Genomic DNA, 19,861 nt, shown 5'->3' on the forward strand with positions numbered 1-19,861 from the left:
CGACTTTTAATTGAACGCAAGACCGAGTGACTTTGTGTAGTGTGAAGGGTGTTGAGCATAGTGACAAACCCACAGAATTATCACCCAAGTCAACAAATCCCTTCCATTAATTTTGTTTCCCAGAGTGCAACTTTAATAATTTGGTTAAGTCTCAGCATTCTCTTCAAAGTCTACCTGACTAAACCCAAACAAAGCTAAATGGCAGATGGCAGAAACTTGAATCAAAGTGAACTCTGTATTTGTTACGCGTTTGCTGTGTGTTTAAACAGGAAACTTTTTTGCTGACATGTTAGCCGTGGATTTTAGTACATCTAAAGTGTTTTTCTAGAAGGAGAAATACCTGGAAGGTTTGTGCAGAAATGAGAACTGTTCAGCTTACCCCAAACAGCCATGAATACAGCAAAAAAAACAGTTGCCCCATTATCGAAGAGATGTGTGACCTGAGAAGAAAAAAAAAAAGTTTGAAGTTCACAGTTCATACTTATTGTTACAGTTTAGATTCAATACTACTACATTTCTATATCTATATCTAAAACTGACTGTTAATCTGCATATTATTTCATAGTGCACAGCAGCTGTCGGGAACAGTTTGTCCCCCGGCTGTGAGGGCAGTACCTTGGCGTAGATGCAGCTGTCTGACAGTCTCAGGTAGGGGCAGTACTGGTCACAGATGGGGCACATGATGATGTCAGTGGCCTGGCAGATTTCTTTACTGGAGAACAACATTTAGCCCATCAAACTCGGGTAAAGTTGGTATTTAAAAGTCAGTCAACAGTGAGGAGTGCCTGTAGGCAATAAAGCCAAAACTGATGCAGCTTTGAGCTTTCTGGAAAAAATGGAAGTAATTGCAACATTACACTTTGTGTATCTGTTCAGTTTTTTGGTTTTTCTTTTAACGTAAGCCGTTGAAATCGATATGTCCCCATTCGTGTATATTCGTATGTAGATGGGTCACATTTGCGTTAACAGAACATCAACAGCCATCCAATACTACCGAGTTACAATGATCAGTTTCACACCCCCTTGCATAAATTGCAACACCTATGCAGTTTTGCGTTAAAAGAAACTCAATATTTTCAGTAAACGTGTGCGTGTGACTCATAGCACAACAGCAGTTTGAAGTAGATAAGGCTTGACTTCTGTGTCAGTGAGTTATTTTAAACGTTTCAAACAGAAACGGAAAAAAAAAAAAAAAAAAAGAGGAGGTGTGTTTACCTGACCTGGCAGTGCTCCAGGGTGAAGACACCGTACAGGAATACCAAGAGCCCGACCAACGCTGCAGGAAACAGCATCCCCGTGTACCAGCCGAGCCAGGCAAAGTACATACCGATTTTCTCTCCAAAATACCTCCTGAAACAACAGCAGGGTGCAAGAGGAATAAGCTTGAGATATTCTGAGTGCATCTGAAAATCCTTTAAAGGAAAATGTGCATAAAAACATAGTGGAACTGTTAAAACAGCAGATTCAGTGGACAACTGTAACCTGCAGCATCAAGCATCATTTCCCAGTCAGCTTGTTCACTGGGTCATGATACAAAGAAAAATGAAGGTAATGTTTTATTACTACTACTGGGACATTTAGACCCCTTTAAATGTAGTTACCTGATGAGGTCAAGCGGTTGGTACTTGTACCAAACCCCCCACCAGGCCCAACACTCGTACAGCAGGTGTCGGTGGTTCTCTGCTCCATGTGTTCTGATGGAGTTTCTACTGTGGTATCTCCCCTGTTAAAATAAACACGCACACACATAGTGCATCAGTACATGGAATCCAAGACCACGTACATGACACAGAAAATACTGGCACTTAAAAACACGTGAAAGAAATTATTTCATGGATGGCTTTCTGTAGACAGCCAAATTACCTCGTGAAGAGGGAACGCAGCATCGTATGAATTATTGCTCAATAGACGATTTAGTCCTGGAATCAAAAGCAGAGAATCGTGAAAGAAGAGCAACAGACACCTGACGATGTTTGTCAAGAAGTGTAGCCGATAGTAGGGATTATTTTTGAGAAGTCTGAATTTGTAGCATGGCATGCACTCTTAAAAATCTCTGTTCATCTGACCTTTTGTATCCTGCTGCCTTATCATTTAACTATTTTTGTGCTCAGAAATTGGAGTAAATTAGTGAACAGCTCCACAATGCAGTCAAGGGTTAGGCTACATGGATTACGCCAGTTTCATGTTCAAATGTCGTTTATTGATCCAAAAGGATAAAGTAAGATAATGAGAGGTGTGATGGGAGAAAGAGAGACACGCAAACACTGCATGTCAGATGCTATATTATTTCTATTTTCTTTGTGCACCCCTTCCTATCTGTGCATCCGTTTTTCAAATATTCCTGCAGTAGAATTTGTCATAATGCACAAGGAAACACTCACCCATCTTATTTTTACCCTCTTCATATTTGACCCGCTGGAGGATGTGGTGGACAATGCGACTTCTCGTGGCGTTGTTGAAAAAAGTGTCTTTGTTGTGGATGATGAAACTGCAGTGAAAAGAATCAGTTATTACAAATCTGTCTGAATGATGTGTGTGTGTGTGTGTAGCGTGTCACTTTGTATCAGAAAGACAACAAGGAGAATTTCAAATGGGATTAGTACAAAAGTGAAAATGTAAAACGTACCAGGCACTGGTGCAAGATAAAGTTTAAGTAATTGCACAGGGGATGAATCTTTAAAGGGCAGTTCTGTAAAAACTCACTGATGTATCCTTGATCGACTAAAGGGGGCGGTAAAGCTCTCGTTCTCCGCCAGGTCCGGCAGAGTGTCGTTGTCAAACTTCATGGGCTTGCGGGGAAGCCACCCGCGAAATCTGTTGATGCGCTTCTCCATCCTGCGAGTGAAGTTGCTGTTAAAGCTGACAAAAAAGAATTTTGCTGTGTCGGCTAATCTCATGTTGCCTCTTTGACTGAACGCTCACCTGCTCATGAACTTGTGCCGTCGATGCATGTAAAAGATTTTCCTCCTGGAATGTGTGGGACAACGGAAATAATTAACCAAGTTTTAACTACACTTATGTAAAGTGGATGGTAACACAAATGAGTGGTAGTACTACTGCTGACTGCTGCTACAACATCAGTTCTACTGTTTTTACCATTGCTACTACTGTGGCTGATAATAAATAATGTTAGCATTACAATTATTAATTCTTTGACCACTCCCTTTGGGGCAGTGTTTTTACAACTAGGCATTGGTTTGAGCACAGCACAGGGCTATGCAACACACACTCCTGCCGCCGCGTCCACATTTCACTGATGTACAGTCGGTGATGGTAGAAGAAGAAACAAAGCAAAAGAAACATTGCTAAACGCATTAATGTTTGCTGATACATTTCTAAAAATTCACATGGATTTGTAATTTTGGCATTCGATTAGTATTCATATTTAATTATCTGAATTATATTCAGCTCCTGAAATTCACTCCATCAGCCCACGCTCAGAGATTACCAGCGACTAATGACAGCTGTTAAGGTGTATAAGTTGATGGTAAGCTGAATCCATCAACACACCTTAAATGTCATTATGACAACTTTGACATTTCATTTATTTTTATTGGCTCTGATAAAAGATGTATAGGAATTTGAGAATATTCTATTTCCTAAATTTTCTTTAATTCCGTTCTAAGATATACTAGGAGTGTTTCGTGTGTCACCTGAAAGGCATGCGAATGTTCATGAGCTCTGCATAGCGACAGAGAACATCCCAGGGCGCATGAAGCTTCAGATAAATCACATCACTGTTTGTTACAGAAGCCTGTAAAGAAACCAAGCACAAACAACAATTTCAACTAGAGGATAAGACGTTTAAAGAGGGAGGACTTCAAAAATATCATTTCAGTGCAGACAGCTTTCAGCTCTTTTCCCTCACCTGTGCTTCCTCACAGAGTAGGAGTCAGTCTAAAGGTACATGAATCAGGAGTTAAGTGGAAACAGACCTAAAAATAATAAAATGACTCCATGCATGAACACTCATAAGTGGGCTGTTGACGGAGACAAGAACCATTGTTTTCCCCTGCCTGTAATGATGACCTTGATGCAACTGCACCAAGAAATAATCCACAAGTTAACACACACACACACACACACACACACATCCATATCCACATTTTGCACTCTTTAGAGACACCTTTTTTGCTAAATAGGACGTGTCACAAAATTGTCATCGGCACATGTGTTTGTGTCTGTGAGTGGTGGCTCACCAATGACAGCAATCAGCCACAACAGCACTCAGCTGTCAGAACTTGTGAGTCCGGGCAGCATTTTAAAATTCAGCAGTCTGGCCATTGAGATTACATGCATTAGAGGACTGGGCATTAAATTGCATCTTTGCACAAATTGGTATTGATGTTGCTCTTGTAGCATACTCTGAGGGCAGCTGCAGGTTTGCCAAAGTAATCACAGCAAAACTAATTCCCTGTCAGTAGAAGAACGCAGCTCGCTTCTTGTTTATTTGCAATTATCAGTTTTCAAAGAGTGACTATTTTTGCTTGGCAACTTAGCCAGAAAATCCTACTTGACTGAGCAGTGAGAGCAGGAATAACTTTTCTCAACACACAGATGGAGGGCTGATATGATTACAAAGGTCGTTCTTCAGGTGAAGCCTTGTGATCGCAGCCTCTGTCCTGCTGAGGTGCCCTTGAATCAGACATTTAATCTCTATCAGCTGAGGGAGTGCTTGAGAGCCACATCTGGCTAAAGCTTTCCATCCACACCAAACTGCTAATATCTGGACTTGAACATATGGCAAGCACTGACAACGTGATTTCGCTGATCCCTTGTGAACGTGATGAAATAAATGGATAGTGTAGCTGTTCCTTACCTCTTTTTCCATCTGTAAGCCCTCTGCACGGAGGTTCCGCTCAAATATCTCCCTCTTCTCTGACTGTGAGCTGGACTTCCTGTAAACCAGGATGTAGTCGATACGGCTCTTCCCATCGCTGAAGCAAAGGCCGCAGGGTTTACTCCTCCCCTGACAACGCAGAGACAGAGAATCAGGAAAGAATGGTAACAGGCCATAACGAGGAAGAATCTACTATCTCTCATGATTTATTTATTATGGATCATAAAAAGGTGACTTCAGGAAGCCCAGAGATTTAGCTCCACTACTGACCCCTGGGAGGCCAGAATCAGACTTTGTGTTGTCATCGAGGATGCTGCTGTGGGTTCCCGGATTCAGCAGGGTGGAGTCGTCATCTCTGGACGAACTGCTGATGCCTTCTGACCTTTGTCTCTCGAGCAGCACGTTAACATCTTTCACGGCTGGATGGGAAGATGAGCAGAGTGTAGAGATGTATTGACATGGGGCAGGTTTGAAGTCATGTTTCTGGTCACCATTGAATGTACATCCAGTATTTACTCTGCCTATTTTGCTCTCAACCAAACTCAAAGATAAATATCTGTCTCTTTAGCTGCTTAATGCTCCTGCAGTCAGCTGGCAAGAGATGGAACCAAAATGGTGTGACAATATTCTCTCAGTCTGCAGGCTGAGAGGAACAGCAGAGTTGGTTGATGAGTCTCTGTTGGTTTGTCACTCTTTGAGCAACTCCTTTATCTTTAAATATAGTAATCTGACCCATCATTCATATATCACTATATCAGAGACCCTTTCAAGCCAGAAGGGGTAGTCTATCCTTTAGTGATACAAACTGGGTTCTGAATCGCTGAGCAGAACCATTTCAGCCTTAATTTACTATCATTTTGTTGGAGAGGCAGAGTCTAGAGGCGGAGGGAACAAAGTGGACACTGACAGAGGAAGCAAAGAAAAGAAAGACATATTGAATCTAAAAAAAGTGCCCGCTGGGTAAAGCTTCACATACTAAAAGGATGTCATGTTGTTGCACTTGCTTGCTGTTTGACTGTGTTAGCAAAGTTGCTGATTCGCTTGTTTTTGATCATGAACAAAGTTAGCCCTTTTCGACAGAGGTTTAGCCAGTAGCAATGTTTTAGCGTGGTGTGCAGCATGTTGTCTCAGGCTCAGGTTACGCTATATGCTAAGTCACTGTTCTGAGTTGTGTGCAAGCTTCGACTGCTGCAAAAACATGTCTGAACATGCATGTTTACTTTAAGACACAAATTTTTAAGACGTAATATTGCAGAGATTTGCAGCTAGGCGTAATTACATGTAATTACCACAAGACAGAGGAGGTGTCTTTCAACTTCCTTAATACAGAAAATGACCAGCTAAAGTCAGTGGAGGCTGTAACACTTGTGATGAGATAGGGAGAGATAGAAGTGCTGCTGCTTGTTGTGTTAATACACTGCAGGGGAAAGAGATTTGCAATGTAAATACAAATATTTATAACGTTTATACAGTGGAATCATAGTTACCAATGTAGCCAGCAGCCGCATCCAGTAGACTAAAATATTGCAGTTAATAACTTTCATGCTTGAGCAATGATAACATTTATTACATCATCTAGAACTATTCATTTCAGCCTCCCAAATATTGTAGCAAATCTCATTGGGTCCACACACGCAGCTCTAGAGGTTCAGTGTTTAACTGGAGACTGGCCAGTATCACGACAGGACTGACTTTTCTCACTTTCTCACCACTGCTAAATTCGAACAAATAAAGGTGTAAGAAGTGGGCAGCCACTTCAAGCTCTAGTGGTGCTAGTGAATCTCACCAAGGGGAGGTACATCATCTTGAGTGCTGGAGTCTGGGACTTCAACGGAGGATTCCTCCATGATGTCAGCCTTCCCACAGGAAGAGAAGGCGAGAAGTCTGTCCGCTGCCTGGTAGCCTGAGGCCGACGACTGCAGCCGGACTCTGCGTTGGTGGGGGCTCTGCTGCTGGGACTCAGACCCATGTAGAGATAAACTCACACCTACAGGACACAGAAAACTTTATCTTTATTTATTTTGACATTTTTTAAATTATATTTATTGCTTCATGTTTTGAAACCTTTTCAAATTAGGTAACTGGTACTTTTTGTTGTTCCTAACAAACAAAAGTACTAACTGAATCTGAAGTCCATTGATATGGTGTAAGAGCATTGTGGTTGATCAGTAAAAACTACGTTTTGGAGCCTATCACAGCTGACTACGGGCGAGAGGCAGGGTACACCCTGGACTGGCCACCAGCCTTTCGCAGGGCTGACACACCAAGACAGGCACTCGTACCTAGTAGCAATGTAGAGTGAGGGTTCAAAGCCAGTATATTTGAGAGTATTTCAGTATTCAAGAAAAACAACATTAAGAGCCAATTTTTCAATCGAGCACAGTGACACATGCTATGATACAAGCTCACATAACAGAGCAAGCATGTCTCTGGCGGTGAAAGACTGACAACAAAGGTCAGTTTGAAAACGTCCCAGTATGCTGTAATACACCATTGAAGCCCTTTAATTACTTCATTTAAGTCGATAAGGCCCTCTGGAAAAAATGTTTCCCACTCCCGACTTGGGATGGGAATCTTTGATGCAGGGGTTCAAAGTCCATTAGCAGTACAACAGTAAGACACTTTACAGATAATAATTTACACAACTTCAATCTTATTTCCTGGGTTGCCGCTATACTGTAAAGGAAAGAATAAAAGCATGAATAGAGAGAGATAGATAATAAAAGAAAGATGTGTGAAACTAAGGACAAAAGGAAACAAAAAAATGAGAGCTCAGTAACTTTTATCGCCTTAATAAGGATTAACCTTGAAAGACCTTGAAAACACAAAAACTCGCCATGGGAACACACACTAATTGGACCTATTTGTCAACCAGTCTGTGTCCTGTGAGGGGAGGAAATTATTCAAAGCTTAGCAAAACCGCTTAAATCAACTCTACCCAAATGGGTCTGTATCTCTTACTTTCAGTTCTCTGGAGACAGGGAAGACTTCAGTGGAGGTGGGTGGCTGTCTTCTGCACTGAATTTTCATTTGTGACGTGAAAGGTGACTCAGCTAGAATTTTCTGCTGAGCGGTAGAACTGGGGACAGAGATAGAGGTTGGGGAACATCTTGGCTCTAATCAGGTCTCTAATCGGGTCTTTGGAACATTGGACCCTATGAATTCAGCTAATAAAAATGTGATAAATTGCATACTGGTGAAAACTCAGCAGTCAGTGTCCTCTTCCTTTGGTCATAGTGGCAGTAAACATTTCACTGTGCTTTGCTATCCAAACAGCAGGTGCAGTGTTCAGAGAGGGCAGGCTCAATCACACAAATCTGAAATTATCAAGGGATGAAGTTGGCAACATACCCAGTTATGTTACTGAAACAGAGCTTGGTGAAAACAACAAGCTAATCTTACACATACACTATATAGACAGAAGTATTGGGATGGAGCTGTTTTTTAGGGTTTGAGCTTGGCCTCTGACTCCCAATGAAGGGAAATCTTAATGCTTCTGCATACCAAAACATTTTGGACAATGCTATGCTTCCAACTTTGTGGCAACAGTTTGGGGAAGGCCCTTCTCTATTCCAGCATGACTGTGCCCCAGTGCACAAAGCAAAGTCTTGTGAGCCAGACCTTTTGGTCCAACATCAGTGTCTGACCTCACTATTGCTCTACTGCATGAATGGATGAAAAAAATTCCCACAGAAACACTTCAGAATCTTGCAGAAAGCCTTTCCGGAAGAGTGGATGCTACAAAGAGGGACAAACTCTATATTCATCTCTGTGTATTTAGAATGCAATGTTATTAAGGTCCCTGTTGGTGTAATGGTCACATGTCCCAATACTTTTGTACATATAGTGTGCATGTACGTAACAACTATGGGTATCAACAACACTAGTTCTTCACCTCCCCATATTCAACAGGCTCATCGACACTGTTTCCTCAGCAGCCACAGCACACCAACCCTGGTCTCATTAAAGGGAGAGAGAGCTGCTTACTATAAATATTGGCTCTCAAAGGACTGACACACTACATATTGGCCTATGTCATGCTGCTGTGCTGAGACAGTGGCCAGCCCAACAATGTATCCATCAAACTTTAACATACCTATGATGAGCCTGTAACCAAAGCCCCAACTGAGGTCACATGCTTCCAAAGCTTTGGCAGCGCATAGACAGAAGTGTAAGTGTTTTCTCCAGATCTCAGCTACAATAAATACATCTTAAGGTGTTTCGTAAACTATTTGATATGACATTGTCTTTCCTACAGCACTAAGACAAAAGTAAAATGATAGCCAGTAACTTCAAATCCAGGAAATATACAAAGGCTACAGGCTGTAGATGAATAGTTGCTCAAATTTCAAAGTCCTGAAATCTGCTGATGTTTGAAAACTTCGTAATGGAAGACTGACTGTTTGCCAGCACGTTATCAAACATTTACGGTCACTACAGGAAGTATTTTTATCTTCTGGATGATTTCCATGTAAGCATTTTTTTTGTTTAAAAGCTGTCAAAGTAACATTTGTCAAGGTAAACAACGACTCTCCCTGACATCTGAAATGTATAAAGTACACAAGGCCGACAGTGGGACTTTGCAGACTGTAGAGCATGCAGAGTTGGCTGTCCTGAAAACAAAAGGAGAATATGCACAAAAATGCTTAACTTGCGAGGCAGGAGTATTACAGGACCACATACTGGACCCTAAACAGCCTATTAAGTCCACTGAGTATTGCTCACCTGGCATATATGCCAAAATATTTTCTGGCCTCTGGACTAACTTCCTGGGTGTGTTGCCAAGTCAATATATGCAATAGTGTTTCCCCCAGTGGCCCTGCCCATTAGTTCCCACTCAGCTGACAGACTTTACACTGTGATAAGGTAGTTGTAGCTAGTAGCTCTCCTACTAAGTCATGTTGTTCATTGATTGGATTGGTTGATATTACCAATCATATATATCTATATCTATATATTCATTTACTGTATATCATAGACTAGAATTTCCACTAATGCTTCTATGCTTCTATTCCACCAGTCAAGTCGTGGTTTACATCCATGACTCTCCAGATTTAGACTTTAGATTTAGATTTTGAAAGACTTAACAGGATGTATCATGAGTATTTTTTAAAATTATTTTTAAAATATGTTTTGTGAGGTCACTGACTTTTTACCACCAAAATCTGCGCCAAATTTTAAGATATCATGTTCAAAGGGATGGACGAACGGCTTGACAGGCAACCAAAAAGCGAAATCCTCAGTGGTGCATATAAATTTAAACTCAACAAATCAGTAGTTTTGAATCACAACCTCCAGTATTTGGAGCAAGTCGCTCATGAAAATTCATGTGTGCAGAAGTAAGTAGGCTACGCCTGACATTTCAGTGTGTCAAATACATATTTAATCAACATTTGATATCTTATGCTGCAGATTCAGGGTACAGAAATGAATGCAATGCAATATTTTTTTAAATTGATTATTATATTGAAAATTACACCAGTATTATTGTAAACTATTATATGATACAACACGACACACTAATAATTTCTAATAATGTCTAATAATGAAAGTTTGGCTTTGCTTTGGCGATTTCTACTGTCAAAGATACGGCAGGCAGTATGGACGTCACAAAAGACGCAGCAGATTCGCATCATGATGGGTGAAGAATTCAGTGTTGTTGGAGCTCTATCCTAATGACTAAAAGTTAGGATATCTTAGCCTCTGCTGCACCAGTTTTCACAGTTTCTAAAAACCTGATTCTTACAAGGAACAGACTGTTTGGATATTCATGCTGTTAGCCTGCAGTACCACAGCATGAGCAACAGATCATTATGTCTTCAATTTAGTTTCAGTCATTATTTCCTCATTTACGTATTTGATAAATAGAAGTCATTCTTTGCCCTTTTAGTTTGTGAGACAACAACAAAAAAAAACCATTCTCAGCTAAAACACGGTGCATAACAACACGGTTCCTTGCATAACACAATGTAGAAAACCTGGAAATGACAGCTCATGCTGAGAAGAGAATAAAAGACTGCAGGGAGAGAGAGGAGAAGAATGGGAGATGGTGGGTGTGTGCGATGTGTTGCCAAGGGGATCAGATGTCAGTCACTACTGAGGAGGGATCGTTCTTTCCACCTGGATGCACCCATCATGCCTTTGGGTGGACGAGGGTTGCATGTTCCCCCTGAGTCAGTCAAGCAGTGGGGATTTTGTGGCTGTCAACCCGCTACTGGTGATTGGATGGCATGGCTGCAGCACACGCACTTACACACATACAGTCCTCATAGAGGCATGACCCATTTCTGTGTATTACAAAGATGCATGATGGAGGATGAAACAGAGTGCATGAACACTGTACATTTACAATTGAGCGAAGCGGGGGGGGCAGCTCAGAGAGAAAATCAGAGAGTGTGTGTATGTGAGTGTGTGTGAAGGTCAAATGTTTGCATGGCCACAGGAAATTGCATGAAAGAGGTGAAGCAGCGTGAAGAGGGGTGTGTAGGACATGGAAACACGAGAGTGAGCACTGCAGGGAAAAAAAAGAAAAACAAGGAATCCAGTCTGGAGAACAAGCTGCCTTTGCTTCAAGACAACTTGACAAGACTCACCGTGTGAAGGTGGAGAGAGGCAGTAAGGCTGCTTTCACCCCTCAGAGGGGAAGAGAGAGTGTGTGTGGGGAGGTGCTTCCCAGTAGCCGCAGCAGACGAAAAACAGCCAGAGGACTTTTCCCCATACGAGCACACACGCGCACACACACACAAACCCACAGCGGTCACCCTTCGTCCCTTCCAGCCCCAGCGAGCAAATGAGGAACACAAACACGACGCCCCACAAGGCAAACCAGCATCCCCACTTTTTTACTCCTTACTCCTCATCACTGCATTTTCCATCTAATCCAACACAGCTATACGCGCAAACACATGCACTCACACTGTCGCATCTGTCATAGCAGCGATGCAAAGATCAGGCAGCAGAAAAGCTCACAAAAGCTGTCAAAAATCTCTGGAGGCAAAAAAAAACAACTAAACTAAACAAAAAAAACTAAACAAAAAAAAAACCCCGCAAGCATGAGCAGGATGTTTACAGTGAGAGAAAGAAAGAGATAGAGGGAGAGAGAGAGGGGAGAGAGAGGTGCTGCTCCTCAGCATTCTTAATCAGCCCTCCCCAGCAGCCAATCGGACATGAAGCTGCTGTGGCAGTGGCCAATCAGGAAAAAGGGCTGGCTGTGTCAGTGTTGCTGTAGCCCAAAACAATGACAGTTGGCACTGATGACAGTGTCAGCGTGATCTTCTGATGGAGACTCAAGGGCACACACACACGTCAGAGCACACACGCTGACAAGTAAATATTAAAGGAAAGGTTCACCTTTTTTCAGTCTATCCTATAATGCCCATATATAAGTTTAAATTGATTGATTCACCATAATCATTCCTCCTGTCCATGCTGGGTCTGTCGAGATCCTTTCATAAATCAGTTTCTGTCCCTCTGCTGCTGTTCGGAAAAGACACGCTGACTGGCAAAACACAAGCGGAAACTTTGCAGTTAAATCACGGTAACTTAGAAATATTTGATTTGCCAAACACAAACTGCTGAAGCCTCATATTAGCTTTGGGTAGTTTACAAAATTAATTTTGCACTGAAAGAGGACTTCCATCCCCCAACTTTGCATTGAAATCACTTGAGGAAGAGATCGGTTTGAGGTCAGTAATAAACTGGAAGAACAGTTTCTACTGGCCCCCAAAACACAACTCCTTCTATGAGCACATGGACGTGTGAGTCTTGTTTTCCGATACACTTTCATTTTTTTCTGTTTTTCTGTCTTTCTTTCTCTCTTTCCATGGCTTAGTCCAACCAAACACCTATATTATCCACACCCCAAGAGCTCTACTGACAATATGAAACATTTCAACAAGTCAGAGATGTTCTGTAAGGAGTCTGTAGCTCCAATAAACTGCGGGTTTCTACTTTAAAATGTGCTGTACTGCGCTCTACGTACTCGTGCTGCTGTCACAGAGCGTCTCCTGACTGGCGCTGAGGGTGGGCAGTGGGGTGACTGACAGCGACGCCGGGCAGGAAGCTGGCTCGAGATGCTCGCTAACAGGCGGCACGGCGGAGGCCTCCGAGTGAACGCAGTCTGGACTGGGGAGATTCTGACCACTCTCTGGGAAAGGACTCTTCCAGTGGGAGAACCCGATGGCCACTTGACCCCCAAGGTCAAACCCTGCCAAAAGACAAATATATCTTAACCCTTAACTTAGATTAGTTTTATTCTGTTTTATCTTTATCATGTACAACATATTCTAGTTTCTCTGTATAGAACATACATTTTTCAAGTGCCGCAGTGAAAGAAAAAATCACTCTTCTCTATCATGCATGATCACAGGGCAGTTTTGCTGTATCTACTATCAGGATCTGACCTCTTATCTTGCTCTTTGTAACGCTTGCTGATAGCTGAAGCATAAGTCAATCACAGTTATGATGTCCTCAGCAACATTGCCCTCTAGTGGTGGAAGCTGTCAACATCATTTAAACATCAAACTTTAGGTCACTGGGCATTACTCAGCATTTCAATGAGTCTTGCATGCAAAAGTGTTTATTCAGCAGGAAGTGCTCAATGACTCACTAACAGTCATGTGAATGCAAAATGTATCATCTTAAATATACTTTATAATGCTTTTAATGCGATAAGACAGAAAAACAATGGCTTGAAGGACTTTTAATTGACTTATCTTACAATGATTAATGAAAAATCAGTTTGAGGTTTGGATGTATTCAGATATGACAGGCAGTAGTTATTAGATGACGGCCCATGAAGTTCCCCCCTTTGACAGAAGAGCGATGAGTTTTCTTTATCTTCCGCTCTCCCTGCTTCACGTCGACGCACAGACTGCTGAAGCAGCTTGGCCAGTTTCCGGCCTTCGATTTTTTTCCTCGGTAGACTTCTCTCTCAGTTTCACAAGGCCTCAGAAACGGGTAACCCAGCTCAGCTCAGCTCTGGGACGCCAGGTGTCTGAACTCAGTGTCCCTGGCAATTTTGTTTTTCCTCTTCCACGCACACCAGTGTTTCTGAAAATGGTATTTTGCTTTTAACGAGTCCACTGGCAGCTCAAGTTTGTGTGATTCATTGCCACCATGTAAAATCTGGTTTTCATCTCCATTGTCCTAAATTGGAATAACTTGCATTTTAACATCCAATCTGAAAAAAATCTATATGGTAGCATCTTTTAAATGATTAAGAAAAAGAAATGCCACAAAGAAACTAAAACATAAAAAGACCCTGAGACTGAATTAATTAACATTAACATTTGTTTGCATTCAATTACATCAAATGCCGGACTCTACTGAATTAAAAAGGTTGTTCTGAGAGACTGCCAAAGGCCTCTTCCTTGCAAAATAGTCAGTTGTCACTATGACTGCCAATGGGCTATGTAAACACGATGACCTGGGATCAAGTGTGATGGACATGTCATCCCCTGTTATTTCCCAGGCCTGTTTAAGATAAGATAATCCTTTATTGATCCCCAGAGGTGAAATTCGATAAATATAAACAGCAAAAATTCTGTTCTATACTTTGATCCAATGCCAGACTATAGTACAAATGCCTTTGTATCCTTTTGAAGATGTAATTTTATTTTCACAAAAAGTATAAGAACAAATTCTAGTATCACTGCAATGGTGGAACAAATAAAAGTTGACTTATGAAGTTACTTATGTAAATACTGTAAATGTGTTGTCAACTATACTGTTTTAATAGATTTTTGTTATTCTTTGTTCAGTGGTTTTATTAGATATCTCTACGACACAATAGGCTACCTAGACACCTTTGACATTCTGTTGGTAATATGAATGTTGAATGTCTGGCCATAAGAAATTCTGGACATATCTCACAGATAGCACATTTTACATTTATACACCATTTCCCTAAAACTTTCTTCTAGTTTGACATTTTGGAGAATTGAATTCCTTCTGATAGCTAGATGAGAAGATTAATATCATTGTTGTACAGTCAAGAGGGAATTAGCAATTAGCTTGTCATTTTGCTGTACATTCTAGTGATGTGTTGTTCGTGACCGATTCGTTCAATATGAACTAATCTTTTATATGACTAGGAAGTAATGAGTCCTCTCAGTGCAGTACCTTCTCTCTCAGGCTGCGTGGCGAGCAGCAAGCACTACAGTTCGTTCAGGGATCGTTCATACAGATCATAACTTTGTTACTTTGTTGCACCCTTCATAGTTCTGTTTAGTTTCTAGTTAGGTATTCTAGTTTAGGTCTTAGTTTTCCTCTTTATAGAGCGATTTTTTGTTGTTGCCTTATTAGTATTGATAGCTTAGGTTTTCGTCTGGTTGGAGTGATTTTTTTGCTCTTAGAATCTTAGCCTTAGTTTGTAGATTTATTCCTCCCTCGGGAGCAATTTTTGTTCACTAAGTTTCATAGACTGTCATTGTTTTTCCTTCCATTATTTTGTTAATGTTTCATAGCCGCGCATTCGAATTTTCATAGCATTATTGTTTTCCACAGTGTCAAGAGGTGTTGACACAGACAACGTTAATGAAGTCTGTTTTATTGATATCGTATCTCTGTGTCTGAGTCCTGACGTGAGCCTCAGCCTGACAATAACTTTGGAAACTTGCAGATCTTGTGGGTTAGTCAGTTGCACAAGATAAACACGGACAGGCCTTTTTTAGCTAACACTAACCAAATAAAGTGCATTCTGTTATCTTGTTTGTCTACTTTCTGCTTCTTTCTCTCATACTGTCATTATGTAACACACTGGGGCAGGCAGGACTAGGGAACACACTCAACCCTGCACCGCCCCCCACATCCTGATTTCCTGTGAAACACGAAGCCCAGCAAATTTCAAAGGGGCATCAGCAGAGAACAAACACAGCCCGATCAATAGTGGACTACCTGGCAGTCTCTAAGCCTCCAGCTCACTCCCCACACAGCACATCGGAGAAGGGTCAATTCCGAGGAGGAGGGATGAGGTAAATCTAAGCTATAAATCTCACTGCAGCCTCAAATTATCAGAAAGAACAGACAAGGTTTCACGTGATGGCATGATGGCTGGGTGTCCCTCTACTGATATCTGCGTGTCAAGCCAGCCCTTGCACCAGCTGGAACACATAGCGTTTTTCTGGCACAACAAGGTTTTCTGCTTTGTGACCACAGAAAACATAGATGATAGAAAAATCTTTAGTGTGTCAAAGTTCTCATTGTAGTCCGCATTACCCAGGCTAAAGAGTCACACCAGTTTAACCAAACATATGTGCATGAAAATGAGCGCAAAACAGCTTACCCCAGCAGCACAAAAGTACAGTATAAGAAACAGCACAAACTTTGCTCTTTCATTTTCCAATTTAAAGACTTTTTTCTCAGTGATGGAGAAATACCAAACATCTTCTCTTCATTGACAAAATAAGCCTAGACACAGTGAAATGTGTTTGGACAAACTTTATACTTGTTTTTTAAGGTTTATTGCTGTTTTAGGCCAGGGATACAATAACAGTAATAAAAGATCTAAAAACAAAATTCTTGAGGGATGAGAGAGCCTGGGACTAAATCTTATTAAAAGGTGCCCATTTTCTAGTTTGTGTCAGTTTAGTGGTCCTTGACATAAAGAAGTATGAGAAACACTGGTTGAGGTAATTGGTTAGACAGGAACTTGGTCCAGCTAGGGAGAGTAACACAATTCAAAGGAGCCATTAAGTGACCGGGCTTTAGCTTTTGCTTTTGCAACATCCCATGAAAGTCACCTGAAAAGGCGGGAGGGATGTAGGTGGTAATCTACACCTGGCATGTATCCGAACGACCTCCAAAACTCACGGTGCACGCAGCCTTTTCAGACATAGTGTGTTCTAAGCAATATCTATGTCGCAGTCATCAAAAAAAAAGTGCCCACGTGGCTCTCTGAGGAGGGTGAGGCCCAGATATGTAGCATTTCCTGACACCCTCAGATGTACGAAAACAAATGCAGGTGCAGGTATCTGGGCCACACGCTGCACTATGCAACAATCGGTTTGAACTGAGAGTTTACAACAATCAATCAATTTTTATGGGCATGGATTCAATGAAAAATCTGAGCATGTTCATAGCTTGTGGAAATGTATCCTCTCTGAAGTATATTAGACAAAAATATATAATATAAGTAATTTCAGTGTATAGATCAGTGATCCGTCAATGCTGTGTAAATTTCAGCATGATGCACTTGCTTTTCATGTCATCCTTCACTGAATCCCTGCTTCAGGATTGAAGATTGGCTCTGTCTATCAACTGCACAACTGCAGTAAATTCTTACAGGGTGAAATAAATGAGAGATTATAATCGACTACAACTTTTAAGACCTGCCAGCAATGCTGACTAGTGCTTTCCTCTCAAAAGCCAGGGCTTTTAAATCACAGGAGGCACACTCACTCTTTTGTCAGAGTGCGGGGAAAGACTATAGATCTTTATCTTTGTAAAACTGAGTGGGTGAGTCTCAACGGTTCAAAGCTCTCCCTCAGCACTTCATTAGGATTATTTTTTTAATTTAGCACAGAGAGACAGAGAGAACACCTGCATATAAGTGCAGCATAGCCTGAGCTAAACCAAAAGTCAGAATCCAGCTGGCAGTCTCTCCCACTAACCAGGCTGTAATATTCATTGAAAAAATGTCAAAAGGCAATGTCTGAATATTGCAAATGGCAGGAGGTTGCAGTTTTGTGACAGACAAGAAAATTATTTCAGACAGTTGCGTCAACGAGGCACTACTGGCTGTCAACAAACCCTGAAATGCAAACAAAGCTACATGTCATGGGAATTCTTTAATTTTCCAACTGCATGCTCCTCTCCTGCTCATGAGTATGCTGTCAGAAAGCAGTTGATACAGCACCAATTGTAATGCAGCAAATTCTCTCACACCAGGCACTGCTGTTTTTATTTATTTATTTTATTTTTGATTTGTATCATAACATTTGTGGGTCATGTTTACATGATTTGCTACTTCATGTTTCTTCAAGGCTTCGCTAATGACTATTTTAGGTTTTTTTTTTCCTATTATGCTGACATTTTGCCATATAATGCCGATAAATTGAAACAACGGTAAATGTTAAGATCTGATAAACTTGCATCCTCCAACATCACACTACAGCTCACTGGAGCAAAATCGATATATATTTTCAAAAGATATATGATGGCACAGTACCATCTATATCAATGTAATGTGATTTTGAATTAAAATACACAACCTTTTTCTTAAATATAGCTCTGTCAGTGTTTGCTCCTCTACAGCAGATATCTACAATTGCGTTATTTCTTGGCACAATTCTAACTGTAGATATCTGAAATTGCATTTGCACATCCAAAACAGGTTTTATCTGTTGAAATTCTAGCAGTGTTAATTCGAGACAAATTCTGCACGGTTGGTGCGAATCAACACAAAAGTACTTGTGTTACTTGGCTTGGCCCTTTAATCAATGCATCAGTATAACGCATGTAAACTGAACTGTGTTTGTTCTTCTGTGTATGTGTATATGTCTGTTATTCAGAGGCAATGCCAGTTTGGATTGGAAAGGTAACTATCTCTCCTGGAGAAACACTGATGTTTAAAGGTATAACACGCACCCAATCTTTGTTTGCTGTTTGTAAACACACCATTGTTGAATCTCAGACAAATACACAGAAATAAGGATGTAATAATCCATCAATCTGGATCAATATGTTGACGATCCAGTAAAATCGATGCAAAGTGAAAACAATGATGCACGCCATCATCTTTAGGATACACCCTTATTTTGAAATTCCCATGGACTCCAAGTGTCTTCTTCCTAAAAATTCCACTAACTTGTTGCTCTCCTTATAGCAATATTAGCTGCCCTGTTTCAGCGATGTTAAGCTAAGAAATAAATTCAACCTTAAAGTCAACAATGCTGTTCTTTCTGAAATGCAGAAAATTTGGAACAAAGAAGCAACTTCATCTAAATTTTGTTGACTGTGTGTTTTGTCTCCCTCTTTGGCAAATGAACACATGCGAGTGTAGGAAGCTGGGGAGAGAGAGTCTGTAACCATGAGCCATCAAGAACAATTACACTTAATTAATTGAGAAAATGCAACCAGATGAACTGATGAACAAAAGAACCAAAAGGCCTAACTGCTCTGCTGGATTATGATATCATAATCAATATCATATGATGATATGATATCATAATTCATTTTTTAAATATCATGGTTATTATCACAACTGGTATATTGCAAAGCCCTTACTGACCACATGTATAAAACAATAACAATAGCAATAGCATTCAAAGGACCTTCCTTCAACAGCAAAGACGGACTTACCAATGGTGATCTGACTGACACAGCTGTAGAAGGTTCCTGAGGACGCATTGTAGCTGCTGCTGCTTGGCTCGCGGTCTATGACAGGTGGACAGATCACACATAAGGAACAGCTATGGTATCAGGCAGACTTTTTTTTGTCCAAGACAACTTACAGTACTTTTAGCACAGGCTGACAGGTACAGTTTTCTTGACTGTTTTCATGTAGTCATGTATTCTACAGTTCCAAATGTGTCCACTAAGTCACTAAGCCTAGTGCAGTTCCTGCAGTGCTACAGGAACGAAACCCCTAATCCTGCAATGTAAGTGCCCTGTTCCACACACTGAACTACACAAGGGAAAAATCCCTTGACCTTGGCAGAGTTAATAAAATCTATGAGACTGGCAGCTTTACTACCTTAGTCTATCCGTTTATATAGAGAGGGAATGAAATCACCCACTGTGGTAGAACACTCTGAATAAAATTCATAACACTAGCAGTGTCCTGAGAATGAGCCCATAAGCTTTGGATGAGTTAAAGGAAGACGACCATCCACTAACCCCCAGAGTGGTGAGAGAACAGTGCCTCAAACACAAACAAGAGAATGTTTGTTGCTTACTGATCTGGATGCTCCCCTGTCTGCAAATCTGCAATGCAGCCTTTACATCTCGTAGTGCTTTAATTAATGGTCTGTGACACAACAATGTTAGCTCACAGTAAAGACATTCTCTCATGGCTGTTGG

At 41.1% G+C, this 19,861-nt stretch overlaps 1 protein-coding gene across 1 annotated transcript in view; it reads right to left on the minus strand.

The window, feature by feature from the left end:
* The window catches only part of LOC124053976 (anoctamin-4-like), a 39,109-nt gene that overhangs the window by 16,274 nt on the left and 2,974 nt on the right, over positions 1–19,861 (minus strand). The window contains exons 2-15 of the mRNA XM_046379598.1: positions 19,142–19,216; positions 12,822–13,046; positions 6,627–6,827; positions 5,111–5,259; positions 4,820–4,969; positions 3,654–3,754; positions 2,923–2,967; positions 2,704–2,835; positions 2,382–2,488; positions 1,864–1,919; positions 1,602–1,723; positions 1,216–1,350; positions 616–712; positions 380–440 (exon numbers count right to left, since the gene is read on the minus strand). Coding sequence (XP_046235554.1) covers positions 380–440; positions 616–712; positions 1,216–1,350; positions 1,602–1,723; positions 1,864–1,919; positions 2,382–2,488; positions 2,704–2,835; positions 2,923–2,967; positions 3,654–3,754; positions 4,820–4,969; positions 5,111–5,259; positions 6,627–6,827; positions 12,822–13,046; positions 19,142–19,216 — 1,656 coding nt within the window. The remainder of the gene's footprint in view (positions 1–379; positions 441–615; positions 713–1,215; positions 1,351–1,601; positions 1,724–1,863; positions 1,920–2,381; positions 2,489–2,703; positions 2,836–2,922; positions 2,968–3,653; positions 3,755–4,819; positions 4,970–5,110; positions 5,260–6,626; positions 6,828–12,821; positions 13,047–19,141; positions 19,217–19,861) is intronic.

The sequence above is a fragment of the Scatophagus argus genome, chromosome 22, assembly GCF_020382885.2.
Source record: "Scatophagus argus isolate fScaArg1 chromosome 22, fScaArg1.pri, whole genome shotgun sequence".
Lineage (NCBI taxonomy): Eukaryota > Metazoa > Chordata > Actinopteri > Scatophagidae > Scatophagus > Scatophagus argus.